This window comes from Haliaeetus albicilla, chromosome 1 (genome assembly GCF_947461875.1).
Source record: "Haliaeetus albicilla chromosome 1, bHalAlb1.1, whole genome shotgun sequence".
Taxonomy (NCBI): Eukaryota; Metazoa; Chordata; class Aves; order Accipitriformes; family Accipitridae; genus Haliaeetus; species Haliaeetus albicilla.
In genome coordinates, this window is record NC_091483.1 from 82,577,699 (window position 1) to 82,588,642 (window position 10,944).

The window sequence follows — 10,944 nt, forward strand, 5'->3', positions numbered from 1 at the left end:
AGCTCTTTCACTTGCAGGGCCCTATCAAAAACCCCATAACTCTTAATCAAAAAAGAAAAGATACTGGCCCCAAATCTTGGTCAGGGCTGAATGTGGATTCAAAAAGGGACCCGAGATATTTTTCTTTGCTGAAATGCTTTCCTTGTACAGGCAGGTCTTCCAGAGGCCACCACCTGCCACTTATCTGCAGTGGTACTGTGTAAAACATGCAAAAATACTTAAGAGACAGTCTCTCAACATTTCACTTGCTTGTGGCTATTCAGAGGAAGGGAGCGGTTCCCTGCAGTGGTTCAACCGTGTTAAATTAAGCAGCAGCAAGGTGTAAACTAATAACTATAAGACCTCTTTGGGGTTAGGTGGAAGAGATGCTCCAACACCACCAGTTTCACATTACAGCATCCCCCCAGGGTACCAGGATCACGTTTTAGAACAAAGTATGTTGCTGTAAAGTTCTCATCCTCTATCTTACTGCCACCAGAGATGAAAACAGCTGCTAAAGAAGCAGCAGCAGCTGGACCAAGCTTTTGCACCCCTTCCCACACATCCCCCCCAAAAGGCATCTGGATGGAACATGAGAGCAGCTCTAATTTGCACAAAACCAGAAGTTAGGTCAAAAATGAGATCTGTACTGGAAACATGGAAAGACACAGAAGTAGAGCAGTGAACCCAGCCACCTGATCACCAAACACATTTTCAGTTGTGGTTCCAGCCAAGACACAGAAAGCAAAACCTCCCCCCTGCCATTCAAAGTGAAAAGAGTCCAAAGGATACCCAAATGGCAGCCCAGCCGCCCTCCGCAGCCTCAACCATCCCCCCCAGAAACGGGGATTTCGGATCACGCCAGGCTTGGCAGGCTAACACAAATCACCTCATACAGTTTCTATGTCGAGGAACCACGAAACAACAGCAGCGACACCACCACGGGTGGGGGGAGAGCCAGCAGCACCAGGTCTGATTTTGCTGTCCATCATCAACCATCATCAAAATAAAAATGCCCTGGTCCGGTGGTGAAATAATTGCAGACTGACAATCCATGATAGAGTGTTATTCATTAGGACACTGTTTATGGTTCGTCTACATGGCTTCCATGGCTACAGCAACAGGGATGATGTTTGCTAGCATTTTAGACAGATTACATGTATGCATTTTGTTTTCACTCAGCACTCCACTTTCCCCATGTGAAACATCAGTATGTAAAGCCTCACAGACAGGCTGTTAGGATGTTTTACCATTAATTAGAGAAAAACCAGAACAGGTAAGATCTGTTGTGCTCATCTCCCCATGCATATCTTGAAACCAAATTCAAACCCTGAAAGGTAGCACTCTGGTTAATGTAAATTGAATTCAAAAGGTATTCTCCATCCTTAAACACAACAGCACAGAGACATCCGGCACAGGCAATAGATATCATCACTAAGCAGCAAAGCCCATTGAAAAATACATCAAGTACTGCCTTACTTTAGTGAATTAAATAATTAAAGAGCTGGCAGAGCTGGTTTTCTAGATTTCCTGTCCAAATGCATTGCCCAGCAACAGTAGTGCTTCAGTTTGGGGTTTGGTTTTTTGGGTTGGTTTTTTTTTTTTTTTGAAGACCACAACTTACCTGCACTACTTCTTTAATAGAGATGCTGTTCAAACAGCCTCCGCTCCCCTCCCGGCTGCTCCCCCCGAGCCACCACCACACCCGTGTTCCCAAATGCCGCTTCGCTCAGGTGGCCGAGGCAGCAATGGCTCGTGCTTTTTCAACGGCTCCAATATTAATCCATCCAGAGCATCTTTCTCCCTCACTTCCAATTGGTGAGTGGCAAATGGGTGGAGTGAGAGCGGGACCCATTAGCTCCCAGATGGGTACTTCCAACCCAGTTCTCCCAACCGGAGCAGCGATGCTGGCGTGCCGCTAACTTCGCACCTACGAAGCATTGCTCTGCATGCTGCCACGGCCCCTCCGAGGCTGGGGTTTGGGTTGTCTCCTCCAGCCACCCAGATCTCCCTGCCTCTCGGAGCTATTTGCCTTTGGTAGCAAGGAGGAAAAATAGAAGAATTAAAGTGACCCTGCGCTTCGGAGCGGGAGGGTTTTGCTGGATGCTGTACCGAGAAAGCCTGTGTGCCTCCTTAAAAAAAAAAAAAAAAAAAGAAAAGCTTTGTGGCAGCCAGGCTTAACTGAAGTGAGAAGACACTGTACCTTACAGACAGAAGTACAGGGAAAACAAGAGGATGTGAAGATGCAGGAAGAAGAGAGGGAGGGAAAAAAAGAAAACACCCTGCTGCTGAGAAGTAGATAACAAAATTTCTTAAAGATATAGCTGCTGTGCTCTGCGAGCACGGTGCCTGCCCGATTGCAGGGCTGAGCTCTGATGGGTTTTCCACGCCACCCAGCATGACAGTTCAGCAGCAGTGCAAGGGTTAACACATGCATGCAACGAGGAGCCTGCATAAGGGAATGAGAAACAGGGCAGTAAGTCTGTGTTCTAACAGCAAGTTGCAGAAAATAGAGCTGAAGAGACCTCACCTCATCCGAGGAGACTTATATCCAAGCCTGTCTGCCCAGCGCTCGACCACGCAGTGCCTAAAAAGCTTTGGAGGGAAGATGCCACATCCTCTCCCCCCCCTCCAGCCTATTCTACTCCTTCACTTTCCTTACAATTTCAGATTTTCATAACAATAAGCCAAGTCTCCCCCAGCTGGATATTTAAAGCCCAGAGGAATGATCTATGCTAGCCAAAAAGAAAAAAAAAAAAAAGAAAAAACCCTAGCTCCCCAAAGCAACATCAATTCAGCCTTAGAAAAGGCAGAACCCTTAAAAAAAAAAAAAGACAGAAACGAACAGCGAGTTATCCAAATGCTGGCAAGACTGGGTCACTCCCCTACAGTAACTCTGACAATTACCGTGACTTAAGTAAAAATTTCTCAGCAATCATATTTACCAGGAGGCAGCAAATGTTTCCCAGTGCAAAGCAAGGCAAGGCAAGGCACGGCTCGGGAAGAGGCATCACTTTTAGCAGAGGGCTTCAGTCAGAGCCACATACCCCCGTTTTCGGTCCCTGCTACAGACTTGTTTCCGCTGCATGAAACCACAGGCAATGCATGTTTTTAAACACCTCCTACGCATTTTCTCTGCCGAGACTGCTCATCCAGTCTCCATTTTTTTTTTTTTTGCATGCCACCTGACGAGCTTTCCCAGGTACGGCGCATCATATTCAGACTGTTAAGGAGATGTAAAGCAAGTATACCACGGTTCATAAAGTATTTGAGGATGGAAGAGAAGCTTGGAGGTCTCTAGCCCTGCTCCTTGCTGGACCACCTTCAAAGCTAAATCAGCCTGCTCAGGACCTCATCTCATCAAGCCCAAAACCTTCCCCAAAAAAGTTTTACAGAAAGTCAAGACTGCTGTCCTTGGAATCAGCAGTTACAGCAGAGCTCAGCTCCTAAACCAGCAGGATTTACTCAGATTCCCCATACAGATTCTTTGGGGTAAAGCAAAAAAGTAAAATTTTGAACCAAGCTGACACGTTTAAGGTACTTCCTTACAGCAAGACAAATCTGCAATATAGAGAATCTTAATACATTCCCCTATTCCCACACTTGATACCTTTAATAACAGTTTAAAGGACAGAGCTGACAGCATCACAAACCTAAAGGTGAAACGACCCTGCCTAGCCTCCAGCAGGTATTTCAGGTTTCAAACACTGCCGGATTCATTTCAGCAAGCGAACGAGCTTATGAAACAAAAGACTGGCTAAGATCAGTTTCTATTTTTATTTTTTTTTCCCATGCTGAGGTTGTTTATCAGCTCTCCCTGGCCAGCCTGCCTGGGTGTGAGGGTGTAGCAGGGACCTTGGTGGAGACGACGGCGGCCAAGCAAACACCACCAGGAGAGGTCGGAGAAGAAGGTCCATCAACACAACCACGCCAATGCATCCACCTGCGTTGCCTCCCTCTTCACCCACCATCTCCAAAGCCACCCCCCGAAATCTCGGTGGGCTTCTCTACTACCCCATATACCACCCCTCTGCGGTCCCCAACCCTTTCGTCCCCGGTCACGCACCGTCCACTGGCCCGGTCCACCTCTGCGTCACCAAACGTTGCGGCCACGGGGCCAAATCCTGCGAAGAGCCAGCGCTTGCCCCGAACTGGCCATAAGGCGAGCGGAGAAAGGTGAGCCGGGGGTAACAAAAAGAAGCCGGCTCCATTAGGACAGAGAAGATAGGAGAGCCAGGTACGAAGCAAACCGTGTCTCCCTTCACCTCCTTCAGCGGGTACTGTTGGGACATGCAGTCTCAGGAGCCTTCTCCCCAAGAAGTTTCTTTTTGGAGAGGAATTAGTGCAAAAAAAAAAAAAAAAGAAAAAGAAAAAGCTGCTCAAGCAGCCCCGCTGCTGCTGTCACAGCCCAGCAGAGCACACTGGAAAGGCTGCGTCTCCAGCCTGTATTTAAACGCCCCTCTCAGAAAGCAGAGATGCAGCACAGGAAGAGACAAATTCCAGCTCTGCGTCGGGCTGATAAGCCAGGTTTATAATATTCAAGAAGTATTGGCATTACTACAGTTCCTCCCCCACCAACGAATATCTTGTGCAGTAGCTCGTTGTGCACAATAAGCAAAAAAAAAAAGCCCAATCCCTAAAAAAAAAAAATAAAAAAATCAGCCTGTTCCGGTGGGAACAGCCAACACGTTGAATAAAACAAACACACGCGTGTTAAACCCTGGGGACGCAATTAGGCTTAGAGCAGGGGGAAGAGGCATTTAACTCCTGGAGAAGGAGATGGCAGCGGGTGAGAGGAAAAGGAGAATAAACCTGATGCCCGACCCTGTGCTCTGTGGGGTGCTTTTTCCCCAGAGCGGTGAGCCCAAGTAACAGCTCCCACCGCTGCAGGGTGCCAGCACCTGCCCCAACACCAGAAGGGGAGGAAGGCCACTTCATCCTCAGCCCCCAGATTGCCCTGTTCTCCTAGTTTTCCACTCTTTATCTGCCCCCGTGAGTGGGTAGCACCCAGTAATAACTCACTCCATCGCCTTTGCTGTTCAAAACCCACCCGCAGCATCTCGAAACAAAGGTTGCCCAGCTCCAAGCACTGACCAGCTGCCATCATCTCTCCACCAGCTTCAAATCAGAGTTTTTGCCCCTGCCACAGCCCACATTGTCACTAGTCTCCATCCATCCATCCCACCATGGTATGGCTGCAGGGATGGCCCCAGGGCAGCCCCAGCCCCATGAGCCCTTCTCCTGCAGTTTGCATCAGGTCCTTCAAACTTCAGGAGCTGAAGAGCACCCGTGGGGAAGAAAGTTCCTGCTCAACACAAGTATAAAGTCAGTGTTACGCACTCCAGTGGCTTGTATCAGGTTTTCATGCTTTTCTTCCCATCTTCTTGCAGTTTCTCAGCAGGACATTTATGAAGAATGAAATCAGAGTCTATTCTCTCCGTGCCCTACCCAAATCACAGCTCCCATGGGTCCATCAGAGCTTGCAGACCCTTCTTCAATAACAGAGTTAGACTGAAGCCCTTCGTACTGCTTTTTCTTTTTTTAAATTGCAAGTCAGAGCCAGGGATGAATTTAGAAAGGGGAAACAGAAAAACCCATGAAGTTATAAGTGACAGCTAAGTGCTTTGATATCAAAGCCAGCACTGACAGATGCAGAAGCCTGCAGTGCTCTGCTCCAGGACAGCATGTCACCATGCTCTGCAGAAAGGCTTTACGGGGAGTTTATACTAGATCATATTTAGAAAGTTATATTACATTAAAAAAATAAAAATAGTTTTTCAGTTTCACCAGGTCCCAGCACAAACTCCTGAAGGACCTGCTTTGCAGACTTCACAATCACAAAACACTGCTCAGACTCAAATTAGCACAAACTTCAAGGAATTGCCTCAGCATTCCCAGTTTTTAACCTTACTGCGCCGCATCTTTCACAGTGGACTCCTTAACCCCCTTCGGCAGCGACGGCACCACGCCATGCCTCAGCTGCTGCTAGCGGCAAAGGTAGCGTGGATTTAACATATGCTGGATATCTGCTGGTGTGCCTGGCAGTAATTTGCATATTTCAAGGGTAGATGACAGTTTCATGATGATGAGTCATTACAGTGTCCCAGAGTTGTTTACTCCCAGAGAAATCCTACATAAGGAAACGGGACTTTTCTAGAAGTGGTTTTGCATTAGGACGAGGTAACTCAGTTGCCACCCAAACTACAGCAATAGAAAGCTCTGGGATAGCAATCGCTGTGGCTTCCCAGAGACACCTAGATCACAGCATCAGAATTACTCACTAAAAAGAACAGCAGCTTTCCCCCCAGGTGATGTGATTTAGCACATGCCTTTAGGCATACAGTACATATGCGGTGCATCGCTGTGGTTCCACAGGGACAAGGTTTGAGTTTTTAGTCTTAGAGAGACAAATAAAACAGCACCAGGCTAAGTCGGCCAACTGTGGACTAAAAAACGCCACCTTTGCAGCTAACCTCAAGCTCCCTTCTGCAAGAAATATCAAATTTTTCACTGACACTTTTTTAAGACAATATAGCAAGCTTCCATTTCAAATCCTTGTGCTTTTCAAACCAGGACATCTTTTTTCCCCACATTGACTCAACATAAAAACAAAAGCTTGCTGTCACAACTGTTTACAGCCTTAAATGATTTACTATAGCTTTACTAGAAGTCAAGGCACTACGAGTTCACATACAGATATCTTATACCACTGGGGGAGTCAAGCAAGTGCTCCGCTCAAAAGCCCAACTTGTATTTTTAGCTGCCTTCATTTAAACAAGCTGAAACATTCCAATTGCCAAGGAACAACATGAGAGCCAGAGAGAAACTTCCTCTGCGGTACATAATTCTTACAGAGTGGTAACTGTATAAAAGCCACAGATATTTCAAAACTAGAGGGCTCCGACAGAGATGGATTAGCCAACACATCTTGATTATAGCAGGGAAACGGCGACGCGCGGCTCACGGGGTGGTTGCAATGACTGAGGTCGCAGCGTAGACAGGACTCAAGAGTTGCATCACTGTTTCCTTCCAGCCTCCAAAAAGAAAAAAGACAAGCCACAAAACCAACAACAGCAACCCAGGTGAGAAAGCTGCAATACCACTGGATTTATCCAGCCCTGGGTCAAGCAGTTTATCCCACGCTTCAGCGTTTGAGGGGCAGTAACTCCTCAGGGGAGGGACGAGGCTATGTTCACACCTAGAAAAAACCCACACGAGAAGTCCTGCAAACATTGCACACTGCAACAACTTGGGGGGAAAAAAGTTTTATGTTCCCAGTAGATTGTTGACGTGCATATTGCTGATGGACAGCCAGCCTGCACCATCAGGTCTCAAGAAGAATGACAGTCCTGGACATGAAAACCAGCAGCTTTGAGGAAGAACATCAGATCTGAAGCAAACTTTAATTAAACTGAGAGGAAACGGGGGGGGAAAAACCCCAAACCAACAAGGGCACAATCCTCCTCAAGAAGAGATCCGCAGAAGTTTGAGGACCAACCTCCCGCTCGCTGTTTTGCAGGCAGCAAAGCTGTTGTGCCACCTACAGTTGCTTTTACTCCAGAACAAAAAAACTTTCCTACACGAACCCAAGTCCCTGTCATTTAATTTAGTGTCAAAACCAGAGCTAACGCAGCCATGCTGATTAAGGAAGTGCTTCCTTTGGTAAGGCAGGGGGGGAAAAAGCTTCAGAAAAATACCCAAACTTTTAAAGTTTAGGGTAAACCACAAAATACATTTAAACCCATCCTCTCCCTGCCTTGCAAAACAACCCGCATCGTGGGGGTTTTTGCCAACGCACACCCCTGCCCGAGCCCTTTACGCTAGTTCAGCTTGAGCCATATAGTTTCACCTTTTTTTTTTTTTTTTCTCCTTTTTATTGCAGCTTTTACACCATTATCAACATGAAGTCAGGCAACCGCATCCGCAAGCAAAGCGCCGGAGCGGAGCTAACCACCACCTCATGCCCTCCTCCCTTAATTAGGTAGAGACAATAATTAGGTATAAACAAGTACCAGAAGGGAGGTGTAAGGGGAAAAAACACCCCCAGAACAAGCAGCCACGAAGCTGCCATCGCTCCTTCATCCCCTGGTACTTCTTCCACGCTGCATTTGCGCTCCCTGGGCTGAAACATCCCACTGCTGCCCAAGGAGCCCAAGACTTTTTTTTGGGGGGGGGGGTCACCACCTCCCCGCAGACACCCAGCAAAACCCCTTGAGCGATGATGCAAACCCCGCGATTTCCCAGATTTCTGCACCCTCACCCCTCAAAGAAGGGAAAGCAGAATACATCCTCATCCCCTCTCCAGACCACCCTCCTCTTCATCGCATCCCATCGCCAACCCCGACCCTTCTTCTCCTGCAAAAAGGCAAAGCTGAGACCCCGCAAAGTACCGACAAAACTCATCACACTTGTGCCCCCCACCCCCCACCCCGCCGGGCTCCTGCCAGCTTTGCCTCTCACCGCATGGCTGGAGGTGAAACACCCGTCTCGCTGCCATGGCTGCCTCGGTTTTTCCTCTCATCCCGTCTTCATTTCGACACTTTTCGGGCTTTCTTGTGGTTTCGAGGGGTTTCTATTGATTTCTTTCTTTTCCTCGGGCCCCCCCCACCTCCGCCAAAAAAAAAAAAAACAAATCCAAAAAAAAACCCCACCGAACCAAAAAAACCCCACAAAACCTAAACAGGAGACACAGCTCAGCTAAAAAAAAAAAATTGTATATAAATAAATAAACCCAACTCGCCGTGCAGGAGTGCGGGCTGGGAGGGGAAGGGACGGAGCGGTGTCACACCCCCGCCCGGGTCCTAGCGCCCTCCCCGCAGCCCCTGCCCAGCGCACCTATATTGAGGCTCGTCGCTTCAATTAAAAAAAAAAAAAAAGTCTGTTTTCACTTTTCTAGGGACGCCAGGCTACTAGAAGCATTGGCAGGTGAGATGCTGCTAGTAACTTCAGAGCTGGGAAAAAGCATCGAGCTGACAAGTCTTGCTTCTCCCATGAAGCGCGCTGATGTACGCCACAGGGTCCCATCATCCAGACTGGTTTTCTCTGCCCCTTCGAAACTTCCTCTGAAATAACCTGGCACAGACACGTTTGAGTCAAGAGCAGCCAGCTGGGACTCAAAAGAAATCCCCCAGGCACGGCACACTGACATACCTCGAGTTTCTTTACTAAATCAAGCAGCAACAAGAACAAAGATTTTAAAAGCAGGTGCAGAGTGATGGTCCCCAACCTGCAGCTTTTCCTTTAAGAAAAAACAGGCACATTTCTTAAGTTCCTACAAACATTGCCCCTTTTTTTGTTTGGTGAGTTTTCCCCAGCTGCTGCTACCTTGTTTGCTCACAACCTGAGCAAGCCTTGGTGGTTTTTTTTGCTTCCCTGCTCAAATCACTCTCCTCAGACCAAGGTAGGTACCGACACCAAGAGCACTGAACACAAAGCAGTTGGGGAAGTGATGAATGAAGCTTAATAGTCCTCTGCTGAAATAAAAGCAAGGTAGCAATTAGAGCCTGGCAAGAGGATATTTGCATTTTCTCCAGTGTGTATACAGTGTCATATTAGGATAAACACCCATACTACCATAAAGGCTGGACTGCTTTGTTTCTCCATTTCCCAATCTTTCATTCCTCCAGAAGGTTCTGAGCTGATCCAGCTGCAGAAAGCAGTTTGTGAAATTTGGAAGTTAGGGGTAAAGGGGGTTTAAAGAAGTCTTAAAGACATCTTAGCTTTTGATTGCTACAGATCTTGGTCTCAAGGCAGCATATCCATTGTGAACCTTCTCCATCCTCTAAATCGGCAAACCACATCCAGAAAAACACACCTAGAAAACCATTTGACACCATTCCAGCTGGAGGTGGGAAACCCCCTGCCAAGACCTGAAGGCTTAAACTGCTGTATAGATCCAGCAAGTGCTGGAGAAAAGAGCATTCATCCTTGTTTAGTACCTATATTAATTTCAAGGAATCAACTCGTTTTCCAGTTCCAAATGCTAAGTACCATCTCCTTTAGCTCACAAGAGAAACCCATTCCCACCCAAAAATCATCACGGGAAGAGTGGGGAGATCTGGTTTTAATCTGATTGCGTTGCCCTGGAAGATGCATACATTGCAGAAGTTAATACTTGTTGTAATGGTTTAAACTGTACACATTTAATACAACGGCTAACTCCTCGCACAAGTTGAACGCGTGGCATCCAGTTACATGAGATGATGGGAGCCCAGTCTCTCACGTGCTGACCTTGCCAGCTTCTCCTGAAAGAAGCGGACTATGGGAATACATGCGAGAGCATGCAAGGACAGCTTTGCAGGACTGTATTTCATACAAGTCTCCTACAGGGGTTTGCAGGATTCCTTCAAGACCTACATCCTGTGGGCACACAGCTAATGGTGGAACACCAGGCTCCATATTAATCTCCTTTTATACATCAAACCAAACTATGATGATGAAGAAATACTATAGCAGGAGATCTCCCTTGCTAGAAATATTAGCCCCACTACCAATACAGTTTTCAGGAAGGTATCAGCTTATCTGATACGATGCCAGGCACCAGAGAAGATATCGCCTTCTGTCTGGCGCTATCTGGTCTATCCCAGTGTCTCCAGAGCTGCTCTTTGCAAGCAGTCTCCACTGGCTCAGCTAAGCACAGCCACCCAGAAGGAGCTGGATCCAAGAAGCAGGAGTTACCCCCTACCCAAAGCCCTTTAGCTTCTGAGGACCCTCATCTGAGTATTCCCCACCAGCAGGTTACTAACTTTACGCACAAAGACAACCTCCCTTCAAGGCAGATGTTCATTAACCTCTCTTCGCAAGTTATTTCTTATCGACTGTCTGACTGGCATTAAGTAGCTCTTTGTACCTAGACTGTTTTGTGGCTTGAAACCAGCGGGAAGTGGATTTTTGCTTGCCTTCACATCCAGGTCATACAGGACCCGATTGCCTGGTCCATCAGGATCAGCCATGTACCTGAGCAGA

General features: G+C 47.4%; 1 protein-coding gene across 4 annotated transcripts in view; it reads right to left on the bottom strand.

Moving 5' to 3' along the window:
• SLC4A11 (solute carrier family 4 member 11) overlaps window positions 1–8,580 on the bottom strand; it is a 96,715-nt gene extending 88,135 nt beyond the window's left edge. For 2 of the 4 annotated variants that reach the window (XM_069796944.1, XM_069796936.1), the window contains exon 1: window positions 4,046–5,185. In XM_069796944.1, coding sequence (XP_069653045.1) covers window positions 4,046–4,271 — 226 coding nt within the window. In that variant the 5' untranslated portion in view covers window positions 4,272–5,185. Of the gene's footprint in view, window positions 1–1,603; window positions 3,088–4,045; window positions 5,186–8,439 lie in introns of those variants that run through there. The other 2 variants (XM_069796952.1, XM_069796961.1) reach the window with 2 other exon arrangements.
• Between the last annotated feature and the right edge of the window lie 2,364 nt (window positions 8,581–10,944).